Source organism: Danio rerio, chromosome 22 (assembly GCF_052040795.2).
Source record: "Danio rerio strain M-AB ecotype USA chromosome 22, GRCz13ab, whole genome shotgun sequence".
NCBI classification, from domain to species: Eukaryota; Metazoa; Chordata; class Actinopteri; order Cypriniformes; family Danionidae; genus Danio; species Danio rerio.
Genome location: NC_141042.1, coordinates 19,021,287 through 19,042,646, shown reverse-complemented (window position 1 = coordinate 19,042,646; position 21,360 = coordinate 19,021,287). Strand labels below are relative to the sequence as shown.

Below are 21,360 nucleotides of genomic sequence, written 5' to 3'. Positions count from 1 at the left end.
AAAATTTTTGAATTTCAGAAGTCACCTGCTTTAGCTGACACAGAACAGCTGTATTAATATGCATACGTAACGTTGTTTTTGCTTTGTAAAGTTTTTATTTACCTCTACGAGTCGTTTTTGTTTTTTTTCCGGTTCACCAGCATTCTTAATTATTGATAATACAAACGTGCGCTTCATAGCGGATCTATATTAAATGAATAAAAATCCTTAAGTGTCTGGGACGTACAATGTAATGAAAGTAAAGCATTTTCGATATTTTTGAAATTGGTTATTTATTTACACAGACATGATATAAAATGAATGGTAGTACTAGTAATATTAGCAATAGTAATACCAGAATGAATAATAATAAAAAAAAACAAAACATTTAATCAAAATAACCCATAGTTGGGAAGGTCCTAAAATGGTTGAGTTATATGTTGGGGTATTTTTAACCCAACTATTTTAGCGAAGCACAGAAGATATAGCAAATGTGTAAGTCAATGGTTATCAGTTTTCCAGCATTTTTGGGAACATCTTCTTTTGTGTTCAACAGAACTCTCAAACAGGTTTTGAACAGGTAAAAGGGTGAGAAATAATGAAATTTTGGCTGAACTATTCCTTTAAGACGAAACTGGGTCATTGTCATTTGAAATGAGCTGTAAGAGTAAATACACAGTAAAACCTAACTAAAGGAAATAAGGTAGTTTAACTTTAAAAGGTTACTTTGACTCTGTGAAAAAGACTTATGGTAACTCATGAATGGATTATATTAAGCAGAACTCAAAATGAATGAGTTATGAATGAATTAATTATATGTTTTATGTTAACTTATCTCTAAAACTAGTCGCAATACCAAACCTTTCCAGTTGTTTTATAGTTCTTTGGACTTAATTTGTTGAGCTTATAGTGATTTGATAACTCATCTTAAAATGTTTAAGTTTTGAATTCCCTAAAAGTTTGATAACACAAATTATCAACACAAACAATATGTGTACACTGTAAATTTTTTTTGTAATTTTACGTTTTTTTTTTTCCTGGCAGCTGGGGGGTGCTGGAAAAAAATTTAAATAATGGCCGTTAAATTACAGACATGTACCGTAAAATAACAGATGGTAAATTACAAAAAAAATTATGGATTTCTGTAATTTAACGATAAAAAAAAATTACAGTGTTTAAGGCTCTATATATAGCCATATAGTTTTCAGTACTCAAACCATATTGTTTCAAAACTTAAATGGTTTGCCGCAAACAGTTTTCTCAAACAATATAGTGAAACCTTTCCCAAACTGTACTTATCTAATAAAAGCGTATTGTACATAATTTTAATAATCTTTTTGGTCAGTTGTAATTCAAACACACGTCAAAACAACACTTCAAATTTGTATTAGTCTTTTGTACAGATACAGTGCAAAGCCTAACAGTGAAAATCACTAAATGAAATAAGTTAGTTTAACTTTAAATAAAAAAAAAATAACTCAATGAAGAAGAGTTATGGTAACGCATAAATTTTGGACTTTAACTGAATTGACCAGTTTAAGGTAATTGAACTAATAGTGATTTGAAAACTGAACTTAATCTGTTTAAGTTACTAATAAAGTTTGATGATTTCAACACACAATATATGTGTATGTGACACAATATATAAGCTTACAGTACTCAAACCATTTAAAAAAAAAAACTGGAATGGTTTGCTGCAACCGATTTCTTCAACCAGTTTGAGTTAACTTAGGGGGTTTTACAGTGTGTTAAAGCACATCGCTGTAGGTGAAGTATAAATTAGATATTTTCAGACTGAAGATTATTATTATTATTGCTGAATGGCGTAGAAGAGCATTCACTTTACAATCATGTGTAAACGACAAATCAATTCAGTAAGGTTTTTTCTTTATAGTATTTTATTCTGTTATCTGCATTACACATTTTTCCTAAACATCCTTTTTCAGCAATTATAAAATACACTTTCAGCACAAGGTGGCAGTGGTGCCCTGCAGCTGCACAAATGCTCAGTAGTTATTAGAAATAGGAAAAAACATTGCTTTTTGAATCAGTTGAATGGTTTCACATAAACATATATTTTTAACTTGCATATACATCACGTTTAATGCCGCAATACTAAAACCAAACATAAATGATTAACTCTGGACCAAACAACTAAATGAGTTCATACAACTTCCCCCTCCATGTCTTCAGTTGCTGCTGATAAGTTTTATTCATGATGTGATCAATCCATTGATGGTAGTGAGAAATACGAGTGTATCTTGTGAGGTATACTCCAGATGACTCTGTGTAAAAAGACACAATTCCCTGTGCAGCATCTCCACAAACAAGTGGACCTCCAGAGTCTCCCTGTGGATGAAATCATTTGATTATTATTAATTACATAAGCATAAATATGAATTATTGGTATCATCTAAAATACCTTTGCTGGTCCAATCATCTAAAATACCTTTGCTGGTCCAATTGATCCGTTAGTGCAAAGGGTGTAATTAGTGCCACACTTTTTAAAGTCTATCAGAGTCACATTCGCTTCTTTGAGGACACTTGATGGACACCCGTCAACATAATCCTGCCAGCCCCAACCCAAGACCATGCAGTCTTTCGAGATTTCCTTATTCTCACATTCTGGCCAGGTGATAATATTCACAGTTTTGTTCAAGGTTGCCGGCGTCTTAAGCTGAAAGAGAAGATGCAAAATGAGATCTGTTTACTGTCAAGAAAGACTTTATTTTATTACTGTAGCTATGGTGTTAATGAAGCTTATAGATTATAGAACCACCTTTAGAAGCATGATGTCATCGCCTGGTGCATTATTGAATTTGGGATGTGGTGTGGCTTCTACCTCGATGCCGTGAGGTAAAATGTGGGTGTCATTGACCCCCAAATAGACCTTTAGATGACTAAAGGTGGGGAAAAAAATAGATATCAGAAGAAAAAATTACAAAATTATAGAAAATATCTATCTATCTGTCTGTCTGTCTGTCTGTCTGTCTGCCTATCCATCTATCTATCTATCTATCTATCTATCTATCTATCTATCTATCTATCTATCTATCTATCTATCTATCTATCTATCTATCTATCTATCTATCTATCTATCTGTCTGTCTATCTATCTGTCTGTCTGTCTGTCTGTCTGTCTGTCTGTCTATCTACACACTGTAAATAATATCTGTAAATTAGCAGTAAACTTTTGATTTTGTAAAAGTGACTTCATTTGTAATTTGTATTAGTTTGATGTGATAAATGATCTGTAATGTTGTAATGCTGTATTTTATTTCTTATACAATACATTGGTTTAAACTAGTAAAATGTCAATAAAAAGCTGATTTCTTTCACAAAAAATAGCTTTAGATGTTATAATCCATAAACATTTTTAGCTGTTGGATCAAGTCTAGATCGGATACGTGGCTGGCTGGAAGTGCGATATGCACATCAGTATAGCAACATTTTTTTATGACACTGTATAACAATAATTATTATTTTTACAATACTGTGACGGTTAGGTTTGGGGTGGGGGTAGGTGTTAATAAATTAAATTTATAGGGTAATTTAATAGATAACATAAATAATACTCTGTACAATTACTGTTTTTAAAGTGCTGTGACGGTTGGGTTTAGGGTTGGGGTGGGAGTAGACGTTATTAAAACACAATAAATGGGAAATTTCATAAATAATATAAATAATTCTCATTAACTTCTGGCCGCAACCATATCCGATCTAGGATAATGAAAAAATCTAATGAAAAAAGTTACAAGAGAATGAAAGAAAGAAAGAAAGAAAGAAAGAAAGAAAGAAAGAAAGAAAAGAAAAAAATAAAGAACATGATATAAACTTGAGGGTAAGACATTTAGGAATCAATTACAGCATAGGGTGGGCCATTTATATGGGAATGGTTAGTGATATTAATGTGCTGTTTGTGGCACATTAGTACATGTGAGGGGACAAACTTCAAGATGGGTGGCCATTTTGAAGTCGGTCATCTTGGATCCAACTTTTGTTTTTTTTCAATAGGAAGAGGGTCATTTGTAGGCCCACCCGGAATCTGCACATGCAGAATTCAGCAGATTTCTGCAGATATAGCCCATCAATAATTCTGTTCATTTACTTGAGTAAATGTGTGTAAATCTATATTTATCCTTTTTACTTAATTTCAGTAATATTATTGACTAATGTAGAAATGTTCATCTGATTTATGTACAGTGCAGTTTGTACAGTAAAATTTTGTCTTTTACTAGATATATTATATGACAAACTTGCTTTATTTACCAAATAAAGTGAATCTTATTGGATTTGCATTTTAAACATTAAATAAAAAGTAAAAAGATATATTCTTTTATTTCATATATTAAAGTTTTAGTTATGATACTCCCAGAATAATTCCACAAAAATCCACAGACTTTTACCAAAATTCTCCGCAGAAATAGCAAAAAATGTCCGCAGATTCTGTCTGGCCCACACATCAAACTTATTGGGAATTTTAATTAACTTCATTCCTTAATGAGTTATTAACAAGTTTCTGACCACTTATAAAATGTGTTCAATGTGCTGCCCATTGTGTTGGATTGTCAATGCAACCCTCTTCTCCCACACTGATAGCAACACCGCAGGAGAAATGCACAGGCTTCCAGTATCTGTAGATTCAGGTGCTGGCAACAATGGCCACCATGGTCACCACCCATCTTGAAAAAATTGCCCCCTCACATATACTAATGTGCCACAAACTGGATGTTACTATCGCCAACCATTCACATTTTATTAAGGTGTCCATATAAATGGCCCATCCTATATATAAATTAAAGTCATTATAAAATGAAATAGCTCTGTTTGCGTTCTTGTTTTTAGATAATGAAATTCAATGTAAATAATGAGTAAATTCTTGCAAAAAAAACAGGAAAATAAAACATTTCTATTAGTAGAGGCAGATTTATAATAACCAAAAAAAAAAAATTTTTTTTAAGTAACAGAAACATCTTGCTGTATATTATCATTATTAAATGACCTTTCTCTTCTTTTGGGTTCTTCATAAACCTATGGGTGACGTCACGGATACTACGTCCACATATTTTACAGTCAATGTGTCCACCAGTTGATCTTTTTGCAGTTGTTGCTAGATCGGATATGGTTGCCGCCGGAAGTTAATGAGAATTATTTATATTATTTATGACATTTCCCATTTATTAAATTTTATTAACGTCTACTCCCACCCCAACCCTAAACCCAACCATCACATCACTATAAAAACAGTAGTTGTACCGAGTATTATTTATGTTATCTATTAAATTACCTAATAAATTGTATTTTTTTACACCTACCCCCACCCCAAACCTAACCGTCACAGTACTGTACAAATATCAATTATTGTTATACAGTGTCAAAAATAAATGCTGCTATATTGATGTGCATATCACACTTCCGGCCGGCCGCATAACCGATCTAGACCTTACCTAGCTGTAGGGGCGTAAGTTGTGGTCTATGTGCATTAAGTCAGTACGTATATGTAATTGGCACGTAGTTCTATAAATAACCTTTTACATCCATGGAGGCTTCCTATTTTATAAATGGTTTTTAAAGTGGAAAAGTGTCATTTAAATTTAAACTATTCTAAATATGTCAAATATCAAAGTTTTTTGATTAGCAAAAATCTTGTTTACCTATAACATTGATTCAAAACGAGAAAAAAAAAACAGCCTCATGTTTAAGAATGTAAACTTTTGACAAAGTTCTAATATATAGTTTCACCTACCTTCGTTTACAGTGGGCTGCTGTGAGCACAAAATCCTCTCTTATCAAAAAACCGCCACATGCTAATTTTGAATTTGAGTCCTTAATGTAGACCATGTAGGGTCGACTGTGTGGAATGGACACTTTCCCACCAACAATCCCATCTCGCATGCAGAAACCTAAAACAACAAATTTTTAGAGCTCAAACAATTCAGTGGAATATTCTGATAAATAACCTGCTGTAATCATTAAAATGATGGTCACCTGGAGCACAGCAACGCAGCAGTAGCAGCAGACTAGTGGTTTGCCAAATGATGCTCATCGTTGACAGCTCAGTTTCACTCAGTGTGCAGCTCAGATATGTTGAGCTCTGCTTTTATAGGAAGTGCAAAACCGTAATGATAGAATCTACTCTATGAACTGCATCCAGATCAGTCTCACTGACTTAACAGCTTTCCAATTAGAGACTAATAGAGGAAGAGCTGATCATAGATCAGTAGTGATTATCGTCATTTTTTTTTTCCTGTTTTACACCTCATTCACTCATTGCTGATAATATCAAAAAATACACGCGAATAGTGGCAGTCTTGGTTGTTCTGAGAATTTCCCTATCTGAAATGTAAAAACAATTTTGTTTACTGTTTTGTGTTCACTTTTCATGCTGTTTTTATTATGGTGTTCAGCTTCATTAAATCTTTATGTCCCCAGAACAACCTGTATTCTTAGTGACATAAACAATTTTTTTTTTATAAGATTCTGGCCTTTTTTGATAAGGTAGCATCATTCAACGCCATGAGCTTCACATTCTTGGTATGAATATGACCCTTATTTCAATCTCAGAAGTACTCTTTTGAGATCTGGAGACTGTGGAAGCCATTGGAGTACGCTGATCCTCTTGGGGTATGCGTGCATGCTTTTATGCACAGAATGTTCTCTGTGTTTCCTTGTTGCTCAAGAAGATCCTCAATTCATTCAAGTGTCCTCATCTGCTGTGGTGGTAGAGACCCTCAGCATTTAACCTCTGCATAAACAATGACTTTTCAGGACTTTTCGAGGTTCACTCGAAGAGGTGGATATTACAGGTGTTGAAGCCGACAGTCAAAGGCCTGCTCTGTCAAATGTCTAATCCAAAACCTTTATTGAATGTTTTGTTTTCTTTTGTCGATACACTTGTCTAAAGGGCTTTGCTCAGAGGTTGTGACATTCTTTTGCACTGTTGTTTAGTTTTCTCAAGGCCGGGACACATCAAGCTGATGCCAAAGATCAAGTGCCAACAAAAACCAACCTTGTTGTCAACTTGTATCATCTATGTCTGCTCCCATCTGGACCAAAAAATTGCATGTGAACACATCAAATGGGTGACAGATAACTGAAACAATAGTGTTACCACCATAAGGTTGTAAAGTCTCTCTACTCTGACTGAAAAACATCTGATTTGCTATTTCCGATTGAAGAGCGTAAGGTGGTGGTGCGGCAGAGCTGCGTGCGAAGTGAAAAGTGGAGAGTGTGTAAGAAGGTGTTTGCGCGTTGTGTTCAGTGTGCATGGGGACTATACCAAAAAGCTGTTGGGGTGGGGGGATATTCTGGGAGTTTTCCGGGAGATGGGTCTGAAATACGGGAGACTCCCAGAAAAAACGGGAGTGTTGGCAGGTATGCTTGGCGGCCATCTTGTTTTGGTCACTTGCTTTGTATTCTTTGAAGTAGTGGTGGGCAAAGTGAAGCTTCATGAAACACTGAAACAGTTGAAACAAATGTGTCGAAGCTTCTAAATGTTTCAAAACCCGTCAGTGGTCATCTTTTATGTATTGCTCTGGAACAGCTTCAGTAAGGAAACAGTTAAGCAAAGTGAAGGTTTAATCCTCATGTTGTAGAGTCAAGGCTTCAAGTGATTTAGTGGAGTGGAGAGACAAACGCGCATTCGCCAGGTCTTCGGTACAGTGTTTTGAAACACTTGCGCTTCAGGATCTCGACACGTCAACGAAACGTTTGACATCAGCCATCCCTACTTTAAAGTGTTTGTATGTTGGATAGTGTGGACTTTTTGTATGTGTTAAAGTTTGTGACTACTGAGATTTGTGAGTACTGTTTGTTTTGTGTTTGCTTTGTTTGTGGTACTTTGACGCCGTTTTATTTGTAAAACCTTTTGACCTCTGCTTTTGTGTGTGAGGTAACTAGTGTAGTTATTTTATTTTTTATTTTATTTTTGATCAGGTAAGGTAGGGATTTTTGTTTGTTATTTTGGCCTTGTCAGCTCCCGAATTTAAACCCTTATAAAATTTTTATTTCATATTTTTTTTGAGGGATTGCTCCGGTTTCCCCCACAAGTCCAAAAGACATGTGGTACAGGTGAATTGGGTAAGCTAATTTGTTCGTAGTGTATGTGTGTGAATGAGAGTGTATGGATGTTTCCCAGTGATGGGTTGCAGCTGTACGAGCATCCGCTGCGTAAAGGCTGGATAAGTTGGCAGTTCATTCCGCTGTGGCAGCCCCAGATTAATAAAGAGAATAAGCCGAAAATAAAATTAATGAATTTGTGTTGTTTCTTTCATGTTGTGCACCATCTAGATGGTGTGTAATAATAGGTTGCGTTCTGCACCTACTTGAGAGGATGTGTTTTTCTGCACCCCTAGGTAGTAGTAACCTGTTTTCTCATTGTGGTAAGGGAAACTAGAACTTGTGAACTACACCTAGTACTTGTCAAATTCTAGCAAGCTTCTTCGTGTTTCCTCTTGACTTGAATCATTTGCTTTGTTTTGTCACTTTTATTCTCAAGTGGGTTATTAGTTGCTGAATAACCCAACAGGTGAATTGTGCAACATAGGCTCATTCTGAAAATGTAGGCCTATATATGTTTCTGGAGATTGTGAATTGTGTAGCCAGAAGTGTGTATGGCTGCATTTCATTTTTAAAATGAATGCTACAGGGGGGTGTGATGCCGTTCCTTTTCACGCTTACCAGCTGACAACTTACCTCCGTATGGACCGCTTTTCTGCTGTTACCAATCTGTCCTGTTAGCTCGCCATGCACGTCGGTAGACTTGAGACACAGAGAGGGGTTGACCCCGATGACACAGTTCTAGTCCGGTAAAGAACGGTTTCAGAAAGCAGGTGGGATGAAAACAGAATCCAAAAAATAAAATAAACAAGTAAATAACAGGGTGAGAATGTGGTAAAATCTGAAAACGGGGTAACAATCAGACAAGGGTTTTCTTTTTCTGGATTGCTTCTGAAAATTGCTGGTTGGGTTTAGGGAAGTGGTGTTGGCCCATTAATCAATACAGTTGGTTGTTTTTATGGAAGGTGGAGGGTGGGTCAGACAATCGGTCAAACAGTCAGTGAACAGCAGCCTCTGGTGGTTTAACACAAGAAGAGCAGGCGCAAATGGTATTCGCGAGAGACATTTGAGATCTCAAAAAGCGTTCAAAGCAGCCTCTGGTGGATGTGCGAAAACAAAAACTGCAACAACAAAAAAACGTAGTTCCTGGGATGTATTTGGCGCTACCCAGATATGTATATAGAGGTACGTATTCAGAATGAGAATGGGATAGACATGTGAAACACACCAAACAAACTAGTCTGAATGACATCCACTGATGGCCCAATGCTGCCCAACGGCTGACCCATCTGCTTGGTGTAACCTAGCCTTTAATGTACAGCTTTTAAAAATTAATTAGCTTTTTTTTTTTTTTAAAGATCTCTCTTGTTCTGAGTATTTGAATTGCATCCCAAGCTTGTTGATAAACTAATCCGCCAATTTGTGTTCCAGAATTTGACAGAAATGAAATAAATTTTCAATATAGTTATTTGTAAAGCCTACATAACAAAGCATAAATATATATGCAGCAGCCATCTCAGTTGACAGTTCCTGCCATCCCTCCACCTCCCCTTGTACTCCTCTTATTTGCTCAGTTTTCTTCTTCAGAAGTACACTCATAAGGGGTTTGATCTCAGAGCTCAAATCAAGCCTCGAGCCTCCTTCAAGAAGAGCAAGCCAATTTACTCTACCATTATCTGTTGGGAATAAATGAGCAAGCAAACTGTGCAACAGAGACCAAACCCTTTTCACATGTGTTATCTCTACATAGAAACTCCAACTATTGAGCCTTATGATGTATGTTTGTAAAATCCCAGGGAGACTCCACTGTCAGTTGGATGAAAGTGGAAAGTACAATTACTGACCAGAATAATGTAATAGAACATTTTACCATGACCTGTAAAACTGAAAATCTTTACAGTCATATTTTATGAATCAACTTGTCACTATATAATGTTCAAAGTGAGACTTGATGGCACGGTAGAGTTACATCAGCTAAATGGCATTTAACCAAGAGACTCTCTTGGCGGATTTGCAGTGTTGGCATGATCATCCTAAACGCATACTTATTTATAAAATAATTACCCCACAACAGAGTTCAGTTGGCCAGAGTTTTTGCAGCTCCTTGTAGAGTTCTCCAAAACAGGAAATCCATTTTTATGGCTTTCATTACAAATCTTTGATGGCTGTAATAAAAAGCGCATTCAACAAAAGCCTGTTTTGAGTACTCCTGATATTAGCGATGTGGTCACATAGTTCCTAAAGGCTGTAATGCTATATGCTTGCTTTAGCCATGCAAATAGCCAAGCAGTAGCACAGGAATGCCCATTAAGAAACTTCCTACGTCTAGACTGAGGTATGTTCTTCTCATACCTGAACCACAAGACGTTATTATAATTATTGTGAATGAAGCGCAACCGAGGTTTCGGTGAGCAAGAGATGGGTTGCACGCAGAAGACTGGGTCGCGAACAGTAATGGGTATTACAGGAGGAGGTTTGGAGCGGACTAGCAGAAAGGAGGGGGTGTCCGAAAGAGCGTTTACCGGCAGACTGTCAGCTTTATTAGAACCAGGGGGTTGACTATGGGATGGTTAAGCAATTAGACGTCATGATAGAAGTAAAGGGAAAAAAACGGCAGTTGTAAAAAGTCCATCAATCACTGTGCAAATCATGATTATTAACAATAAAGGAAAATGTCAACAGGTCACTTCCAAATGACAAAGTAGCATGTGAAAGACTTTGAAATTGAAATGATAATGCATTTGAGAGGTCAGGAGAATCAGCCAATCACAAGGAAACAACTTAATGCATTTAGTGACATAGACAAGTTCCAGATGATCTTCTGAAGTTCAAACTTGAGGGAGAATGGTGATTTTAGAGACTTTAAAGCAAATTTTCCAATCGAGTTGAATTATTTGAACTGCGCGGGTCTCCTCCTGGTGCTCGATTTCCCCCACAGTCCAAAGCATACACCTGCCAACACTACCATATTTCCTGGGAGTCTCCCCTATTTCAGACCCATCTCCTGCCACCCTCCCGTTTTGTTATTTCTCCTGGAAAACTACAGTAATTTCACCCCAGTCCTCAGCTTTGGTATAGTAGCCGATTGCAGCGGCTGCCCGAAACCCAGTCCATACACAGTAACTAACACCACAGTATAGAATTTCGGTGACAAATGTTGGCAGGTATAATCCAAAGACATGAGCTATAGGTAAATTGGTTAAACAAAATAGGTCGTAGTGTATGTGTGTGTAGTTGCGAGATGGTATGGGTGTTTCCCAGTAATGGGTTGCTGCTGGAAGGGCATCTACTGCATAAAACATATTTAACATAAAACATAGCGTGATTTCTGGGAGATTATCACTCGTTTGCGGGCATCTGGGAGTGTCTCTTTTGCAGGAGACTTACGAAACTTCCGGGAGACTTGGGATGTCTGGAATGACCTTCTGTACTACTCGTAATTCTCTCTTCATATATACCAGGGCCAGAGGGAATCTGCTGTTTTTTTGCTATTTCTGCAGAGAATTTTGGTAAAAATCTGCGGATTTCAGTATCATAACTAAAACCTTAATACATGAAATAAAAAGTAAAACCTTTATAACTTTTATTTAATTTTTAAAATGCAAATGCAATTAGATTTACTTCATTTGGTAAACAAAGCAAGTCTCTCATATAATATCTTTACTAAAAGACAGAAAATATTAATTTACAAACTGTGTTGTACATATATCAGATGAACATTTTCATAATAGTCAATAATATTGCTGTAATTAAATTAAAAACTGAATGAATTTAGATTTAAACATTAACTCAAGTAAATAAACAGAATTAATGATGGGCAAAAAATCTGCAGAAATCTGCGGAAAATCAGCTGAATTCTGTGTATGGGCCTACCTATTACATATCCATAAAACACAGTGGTATAACCAGGCTCGGATCATATTGCTTTCTCACTACAATCGATCCGCTCCAGAGTTCGTTTCAATCGATTCGAGACAACCTCATTCAAGCGATCTCAGAATAATTGTTTTGGTGCGCATCAGAGCAGGATTGCTGGATTTACATATGCCAAACGAACCGCACTAACTGGGCAAACAAGACCGGTTCCGAAGCAAAAAGTCTAGGTGTGAAAGAACCCTTAATTTCACTTTTGGTTTGAACCTATCATTACAGTTATACTTTTACAGTACGTCTAAGGCTGCAGCGAGGACACACTCGAATTTGACATTTTTTGGGTGAACTATCCCTTTAAGTCAGTTCTGAATGGAGTCCAAAATGTTACTAGCAAGATGTTCATCCGGTAGTATCAGATTCAGTCTTAATCAGCATCTTCCACTCACACACAAAATCTGTCTTTAAAATCTGTGTTTTTTTTTTTTGCAGTTCCAAGAAGATCGCCTGATAAAGCTTCTACAGACACTGCTACGTGTTACTGTGTAAATGTGTGAAAATATACATGGTCATGAGTAAGCCTTTTGACATGCAAGGCCTGTCTGTGACCCTTGGTATGCCTCCCCGGAGCTCATTTCTTTACCCTCAACAGCAGAAGAGAGTAGGAAAGGCAAGAAAAAAAGCAGCGACAACACTTTCCAGACATGGCTATGTAAGTTCGTAACACTAAATCCACAAATTTGCTGCTTCCCCCAAAACGACTTTGTAAATTGATTTACCCTTTAAGTTTATATGTATCTCACCAACATTATTACTCATAAAATAGATCCTCTTCATCTGTCCGAGAATGAAACAGAGGTGTTTCATTTGAGTGATGAGCCAGCCTATTAAAAGATAAAACAGCACCATAAAAGTATACGACTCGTTGATATGGTTTTCTAAAGACATGATGTGTTTTGGGGGCAAAAAACAGAGCAATTTACGCCGCTATTCATTGAAAGTTGTTTCAGTTTCAATCTGTTTGCCACACAAAGCTATCAAATTGCTCACAAGCGTACACAGACAACTTTGATGGTGTTTTTCTAACTTCTGGAGCCTGACAGTAAGTATAAGTATCCACTTTTATTGCATGTGAAAGAGCACATAAATTCCTTTTGTTTTCCCCAAAAGGCAGAAAATCATACAAGATTTAAAAGACAAGCTGAAAGGAAAAGTAAAAGAGTAAGAAGTGACAGATGTTTTATTTAGATTTAAACACTAAATCGTAGGTAAAACTTTCTGAAATTATTTTAAAATGATGTTTGAATGGTCAAATTTTGTTTTGAGGTATAAAATAATGTTGGATTATAAGAAATCAGTTAAATTGATCTTGTTTTCCTAAATGCCTCACTTAAAAATGTGCACTTGAGGACATTCATTTTGGCTCCTTTCAAAGAATCCAAATTAAAGTGAATTTCTGCCTAAACCCCTTCTCAAATAAAACCTGCTGTCGCTATTCTGCATAGACCTGAGAGATATGGATACGCAACATGGGAATACGCTCCCTGCCAACGCAATTATATCTGTTATTTTGACAGAATAAAAAATATGAGCATTTATTTTTAAATCAAAAAAGCCAATGCGTGTCTGACACAAAGCAGAGGTATTTTGCGCACAAAATGTGCTGACACTGTTCAACCCTACACTATTCAAATCTAGCACACATGACCTTTGGTGTAACACAAACACCAGAGTTTGATATTACTTTTCACTTGGTTAGACAGGCAAGTTGATGTCTTTTCATGAGCTCAAGTGCCCTTGACACCTAGTTCAGGGTCACTGTACTTTGCATAAGTACTGTGGTAAGCTGCGCTACCAAAAATGAAGTCAAACTCATTGCAAAAACGTCTGTCATACTGGCTCTGTTTCAAAATCTAAAGCCATTATACATATACACAACTATACATTATACAAATGCATATTTATGAGTCTCCCGTATTTCAGACCCATCTCCTGCCACCCTCCCGTTTTGTTATTTTTCCTGGAAAACTACAGTAATTTCAACCCGTTCCTCAGCATTGGTATAGTATCCGATTGCAGCGGCTGCCCGAAACCCAGTCCATACACAGTAACTAACACCACAGTACGGAATTTCGGTGACAAATGTTGGCAGGTATGCGCTATAGGTAAATTGATAAAAAAAATAGGTCTTAGGGCCTACTCATACTATGTCCTCCGTACCGTACCCAGGCCAGTTTCCCGGATCAAGCACGATTCACTTGGCCGGCCCTGGCCCGGTTGGAAGAGGTGTGCCTAAGCGCGGTTCACTTGGGCTTTGGCGCGGTACGCTTGTAGTGTGAGTGCAAAAATGCGCCACAGCCTGAAACTGAAAGCGAGACATGACTTTTAAAGGGACTATTTCATATGGATTTATTAATCAATCTTACTGTTTAATGAACGCAAACTGCTGTAGTTTATTAAATACGCAAACCCGTAATGAGTTCCTTTTGTGTTTTACTTATATATTTTTATTATTATTTTTTTAATCGAGAAGCTCTGCAATTGACAACACACCCTTATTTACCTTTAAAAAAACCAACAAATAATAATATAATAGGAAAATGTTATCTTCTGAGAACTTCCTGAGCCCAGAGCTCTACACCATTTTACTTTTCTTCCATACATTTAGAATATTAAAAATATATATATTTTTAAGTTAATTAATTAAACTCAAAAGTAATTCACGGTACATTTTTTAAAAAGTAACTCCAGTACACTTGTAATGGGTTACCCCTAACACTGATAGTATTGTTTAAAAATAGTATAGTATTTGAATTAATTCACCTGTTTTAGGAGAACATGTTGAATCATATTAGAAACATGCTAAGTATGAAAGCGATGTTAAAATATGTTAGCAATAAACTGGCATCATGCTACAACAAAGAAACTTTGTGGTAAATCATGCTTATATGTTAGCTATGTTACAAATAAGAAACATGTTAGCAACATGCTAAAATATAGTAAGTCATGCTGGAAACAGCAATGTGCTTTACAAATTAAAATTGGAATCAGTGATTTGCAGTAATTAAATATTAAAATAGTTACATTTTTTTTCCTATTTAAAATTGAACTTGCTAATTTCTTTATAGCTAAAACATACTAACTAACAAAATATGTAAGCAGTATGGTAAATCATAACTACATACTAAATACATGCTTACCATGTTAAGAATGTTATGCTACCCACCTGATTAATTGTTACCAATATGCTAGCTACATGCTAGTTGCTAGCGACACGTTACTTGTAATGTCACCAAATCAAAACATGCTACTATAGTGTGCAATACTAGCGGCCCAGCTAACACACAATGTAACAGTTACATAACATATTGGTATTTTTTGGTAATTTTGTGACAACGTAACCACAACGTCATATGCTGGTAATTCTATTACCATTCTATTCCCAAATCACAATGTTGTCAGTATGTCCCACTAACGTAACAAAATAGTTAAAAATGTCCCAGACAGGTACTCTCTTAGTAAACACTTGGTGATTCCATCATGTCACAAACAAGCTAACTACACAGAATACGTTAGTATGACAAATCATAACTACATACTGTACTAAATACATGCTAACCATGTTAAAAATGTTTTGCTACCCACCTGATTGTTACCAAAATGCTAGCAACTTGCGACACAATTCTTGTAATGTCACCAAATCATGTAAACAGTGCACTAAAATATGCTACTAATGTGTCAAATGCAACACTAGCATCCCAGCTAACACACACGATATAGCAGTTACCTAACATATTGGTAATTTTTGGTAATTTCGTGACTTACCAACAGACAATATAACCACAATGTCAAATGCTGGTAATTTTATTATCATCCCATTACCAAATCACAATGTTGTCAGTATATCTTACTAATAGAAAAAAATAATAATTAAGAATGTCCCAGACAGGTAGCTACTCTCTTAGTAAATTCTTGGTAATTCCATCATGTCACAAACATGCTAACTACACAGAATATGTTAGCAGTTTGATAAATCATAACTACATACTAAGTACATGCTAACCAAGTTAAGAATGTTATGCTACCCGCATGATTGTTACCAAAATGCTAGCATGCTACTCGCTAGCGACAAGTTACTTGTAATGTCACCAAATCATGTAAACAGTGAACTAAAATATGCTATTAATGTGCCAAATGCAATACTAGCATCCCAGCTAACACACGATGTCACAGTTATGCAACATTGGTAATTTTGTGACTCACCAACAGACAACATAACCACAATGTCAAATGCAGGTCATTCTATTATCATCCTATTACCAAATCACAACGTTGTCAGTATGTCTCACTAACGTGATAAAATAATTAATTGCTACCTAATCGAGTGTTACCAATATGCTAACAACATGCTACTTTCTAGCAAATCATTACTTGTAATGTCACTAAATCATGTAAACCGTGCGCTAAAATATGCTACTAATGTGTCAAATGCAATACGAGTAGCCCAGCTAACACAATTATGTAAGATTTTGATCAATTTTGGTAATTGACTTATCAAATCACAATGTTGTCAGTACGCCCCGTTAACATAACAAAATATTTAAGTACATCCCAGACAGATACTCTCTTGGTAATAACTTCCAATTCCATCATGCTACAAACATGCTAGTAACATGCTAGCAGTGATGCCTAAATCTTTTTGTAGCATTTAATACAACTGTTTTTAGGTTTTACACAACTGTATTTTAGGTCATCTAAAGTTTTATTATCTCTGTTCAGTTCAAAAGCAGTTCCAAATGCATCTTCATTGCGCAACTTCCTATAAAGAAAGTTCGTTAAGCATCACTGCACGTATTCTTCATAAAGAAGGCAATCCAAGAATGCAATGAGCTTATTTGAATAGCACTCCAAGAGAAACGCTGATTGTAATTACACCTATAATTTACAGAATATTAAAAAATAGTTAGGTACAACTAAAAACTGGCTACTTTATCCAAGTCAAGTCTCTCATGAGTGTGATGTTTGGAGAATGTTTAGCATGATCTACAGACGTGCTGACTATGTAGGGCATTTCAAATCAATCACTGATGAGCTTCCATCATTTCTGAGGCAGTAGGCAGCTCACTAGGTAGTGGAACAGAGCTATTAAGTTCATCCGGCACTCCGTCTGCCAGTTTAGTCATACATACCGAAGCAGAAAATAAGATTTTAAAGAGGTTTACCTGGGATACATTCAGAAGCTATGACAGAGATGAAGCAATATGTGAGCCGCGCATATCAGCCAAAGCACACGGGCCGATTTTTAATGTTTTGTACAGTTTTATTACTTTCCTCTGGACCATGACACACTCTCTCTTATACACCAATTTGTCTCTCTCTCTTCCTCTCAGAGCGATAAGACATCCATCACAAACTGCGGTTGAAGGTCTGATGTTACAAAATGAGTACATCAAGTGCATTTTTATTAGCTCTGGCAAGGATCAAATGTGCAACTGTGCATGATCTCATGTCTTTAATAATGGCGCTGTAAACAGAGAACCTGCTTCATCTGGTTTTCGAACCAGAATGCCAGGGTCCAAAATTAACAGTCGCAAGTGCCAAATGTGAGTAAAAATTGGCTTTTGTGCATTGCTCGCCAATTGGCCAGTAACTGATAGTCTGACCCTCGCTGTTGTAAGTCATGTGAGCGAAAGAAAGTTACACCTTTGTCTTCTCTGGGAAAGATTTAGCCTTATAATTTCATCTAGGATATTTTAAAGATACCTTGTGTGGTGACACATACAAAGATTATTTCTTACAGGTAAAGAAAAAAAAATACACAACATAGGCTCATTCTGAAAACGTAGCCTTATATATGTTTCTGGAGATCGCAAATTATGTAGTCAGAAGTACGTATGGCTGCATTTCGTCTTTAAAACGGACCAACCCAAGCTCATTCTGGAAACGTAGCCCCGCGGATGTTTTTGGAGACCGCGATTTACGTGGCCGGAGGTACGTACGGACGCGTTTATTTTTTTTCGAGCGAACGCTGCGGGGCGGTGTGGCGCCGCTCCGCTCCTCCTCTTCACGCTCGCCGGCCTACGGCTCGGAGGGCTTTCCCGATGAAACCAGTTTGTTTGCTTAGGAGGGCGGCCGACGACTTTTCGGGCGAGAATGGCATGGGCGAGAACGGCGCGCGCTCCCGAGAGGTGCCCGAGACGCGAAAAAGCGCGCACAGCGGCCTCTCGCGGATCCGCGAAAACAAAAAACGCAAGAATACATACCTCCCGGGACGTATCTCGCGGTCCACAGAAACGTCCGCGGGGCTACGTTTCCACAATGAGCCCGGGTTGAAACGAACGCTACGGGGCAATATGACATTTCTTTTTCGAACTTACCAGCTGACTGCTTACCTCCATATGGTCGACTTTCCTGCTGTTACCAGTTTGTCCAGTTAGCTTGCCATGTACATCAATGGACTTGAGACGCAGAGAGGAGTTGACCATGATGACAGGGTTTGTGTCTGGTGAAGAACGTTCCAGAAAGCATGTAAGACAATAACAGAAGTCAAAAAAATAAACAAACAAGTAAATAATCAGTGCTTTTGAAAACACTATTGGTTGGATTTAGGGAAGGAGGAAGGTGGGTCCGTGGATCAGTCAGTCTGTCTAGTCAGTAACCTCTGGTGGATTTTTATTAGAACAGCACGTGCAAATAGCACTCGTGGGAAAAATTTGAGATCTCAAAGTGTACACAGCAACCTCTGCTGGATTTGTAAAAAAAATGGTCATACCTCCTCAAAAACATACCTCCTCGGACGTATTTGGCACTTTTTGGCACTTTCCAGAAATGTTTATAGCGGTACATTTATTTACATTATACATTATACATATACATTATATTTATTTCACTTTAAAAAAAAAAAAAAAAAAAAAAATATATATATATATATATATATATATATATATATATATATATATACAGTTCACCCAAAACTAAAAATTATGCCATAATTTTCTTAACCTTCAGTTATTTAAAAAAAAAATTTTCCCACTCTGATCTCATGAGGAAAAAGTATTTTACGTTTTGTCAGTTTAGTGGCAAATTCTTAGTGGAGTTCAGTCGTACAAAATTGTACAATTTTAAAAAGCAGGTGTGGCACCTAAACCCAACTGTCATTGGGGAATAATCAAATCATACTAAATTGTACATATTAAATCATATGAATTACTCTGTGATTGTATTGGTTTTTCCAACTGTGCATGTCAATGATTTCAGGTTTCTGACATTTTTCAAAACATCTTCAACAGTATTCAACCAGCCTGATCTCACGAGAAAACGTAAGTATTTTTCGTTTTGCCAGTTTAGTGGCTAATTCGTATGAATTCGTATGAGTTCAGTCGTACAAAATTGTATGATTTTTAAAAGGACGCATGTCACCTAACCCAACCCCTAAACCCAACCGTCATTGGGGGGTGAGCATACTAAATTAGATCGTACGAATTAGCCACTATATCAAAAAGCTTTGAATTGCCGTGAGATTTTGTTGGTTTAACAGAACAAGGATTCAAAAAGGCTTGGGACCATTTGAGGGCTAGTAAATGGTGTGCAAATTAAAACGTTTGGGTGAACTTTTCATTTAATAAGGGTTCATTTTAATTGTGGACATTTATGCTGGAAAAAAGTAAGTATTTTAAAGAGCCATGAAACCCCCTTGTTTCAGCAGGGTGTTTTCACACCTCTACTTTGGAAAAAGTCAGTAAAGTTGTCGTGTCCAGCTCTGTTTAGGGGGAGTGTCGGAGGAGCAAAAGGGGTGGGTCTGTAAAAAATTTGCATAACGGTAAGTTTGATTGTGGTGCTAACATGTTCACACTTGGTGTAATAGATAATTCGATACAAACTAACTTTGCCATTTGAATAAACAAAGGCCTCTGGTCACTTACTTACCAAATCTGTAGAGACAGGACAATCAACAGCAACTAGAGCCGCGTCTTTATTAAAAGGAGACAAGCAGAAAATCCGGATCTCACCAGTTCCAGATGAGAAAAGCACTCGGGTAAACAATGTTCCTTAGACACGTATTGTTGTCGCGCATCGCCTGCACTGTAATTCACATGTGGGTCCAGCTAAGCTCTCATAGAGAGAAAATTAAAACACATGCAAGCTTGTCTTGGCAACACAACGTGGCATCTCTCTGCCGTCTGAACACTGACATTAAAGAATATTAATGAAGTTGCACAATAGAGCCCGCTGATTGGTTTGAACCAAATCTTACTCATGTATTAATGCAGCACACTCAGAGATGTAAGTAGGCACTCTCAGGTACAGATGTCCAGTCTACACCCTGGAATACACGCTCATAGCTGTGATGCAGCTTCAAAAATTTGTTTCAAACTGGAAGTATGAATTTTGAATGCAAAAACAACCAATTTTCACTTTTTAGTGTTATATATGTGTCCTAATAGTGTTTTTAGCAGTGAGGGACAAATAAATGACTATCAACAGCTCCAAAAAATGTGTTTTGGTGTTACGTGACCCTTTGACAATAAATAGAATACACAAACCAAAATGGGTGTAGGATTTCATTTGAAACCAATTTCACTCAGAAACCATTACACAAATAATTACAAATTAATGGCAGGTAATACACTGAATTGACCAAAACAGGCACTTTATAATACAACAAAATAGATGAAATTATATTGTATAAACATTTCTGACTTTGAAAAAACTTTTTAATTGAAGTTTTGTTGCTTGGAAATTGCTAGGTGTGAAGAAACATTCGTGGTGGTTTCTAATCCTGTAATCTACAAGAATCATGTCATCAAGAATCTACAAGTCATGAAGCTAATTCATTTTAAACATGAATTTCATTGCGTATGTGAAACCTGACATCAGTGTTAAGGTAAAGATGAGTGTTACATTCACTGGAAATAATGATGACGCTCAATAAAAACCTCCTGCCAAACATTTGCCAAATTGAAGCTTCTCTAGAAAGCCTTTGAGACCACGAACAGAGAGATCAACGACATGTTATAGGGCAGAGGTATAAATTACGTTAAACTTTTGGATGTTCTACTCATCCGAATTTGATCTTTAAAACATATGGTGTCTGCCCGCATCAAAGACAGTCATCATAATCCCAAAGCCTACTGAATTAGCAAGACTCAAAGGCTCTGCTGTAAGCCCCAACTAAAAGCATGCACTAAAAAAGGAACTTGAAATCTCAAAAAACATCTCGCCACAGATGTTGTTCTTCTAGAAGGTGTGGGTTGATTAGAAGCACTGAGCTCTGAGAGAGATGAGATAAGAGATGAACTGCCAAACTTTCAAGCTTTGCACTTATGTTTCAGCTTAATGCGATAGACAAAGATGAAACGCACTCATCTCGCAACCACAAGATAATGGCTGAGAGTTCAAAAGGGACGCCCAGTTCACATTCATTCCTCTAACAGATACACAAATGAGCTCTTTT

At 36.8% G+C, this 21,360-nt stretch overlaps 1 protein-coding gene across 24 annotated transcripts in view; it reads right to left on the bottom strand.

Annotated features, from left to right (window-relative positions):
- Nucleotides 1–1,854: 1,854 nt before the first annotated feature.
- The window catches only part of si:ch211-212d10.1, a 43,361-nt gene continuing 23,855 nt past the window's right edge, over nucleotides 1,855–21,360 (bottom strand). For 4 of the 24 annotated variants that reach the window (XM_087304223.1, XM_087304225.1, XM_087304212.1 and 1 more), the window contains 5 exons: nucleotides 5,967–6,075; nucleotides 5,725–5,881; nucleotides 2,759–2,879; nucleotides 2,429–2,656; nucleotides 1,855–2,328 (listed from right to left, as the gene is read on the bottom strand). In XM_087304223.1, coding sequence (XP_087160349.1) covers nucleotides 2,134–2,328; nucleotides 2,429–2,656; nucleotides 2,759–2,879; nucleotides 5,725–5,881; nucleotides 5,967–6,024 — 759 coding nt within the window. In that variant the 5' untranslated portion in view covers nucleotides 6,025–6,075 and the 3' untranslated portion in view covers nucleotides 1,855–2,133. Of the gene's footprint in view, nucleotides 2,329–2,401; nucleotides 2,657–2,758; nucleotides 2,880–5,724; nucleotides 5,882–5,966; nucleotides 6,076–8,672; nucleotides 8,778–18,283; nucleotides 18,409–21,360 lie in introns of all 24 variants that reach the window. The other 20 variants (XM_087304218.1, XM_087304213.1, XM_087304224.1 and 17 more) reach the window with 17 other exon arrangements.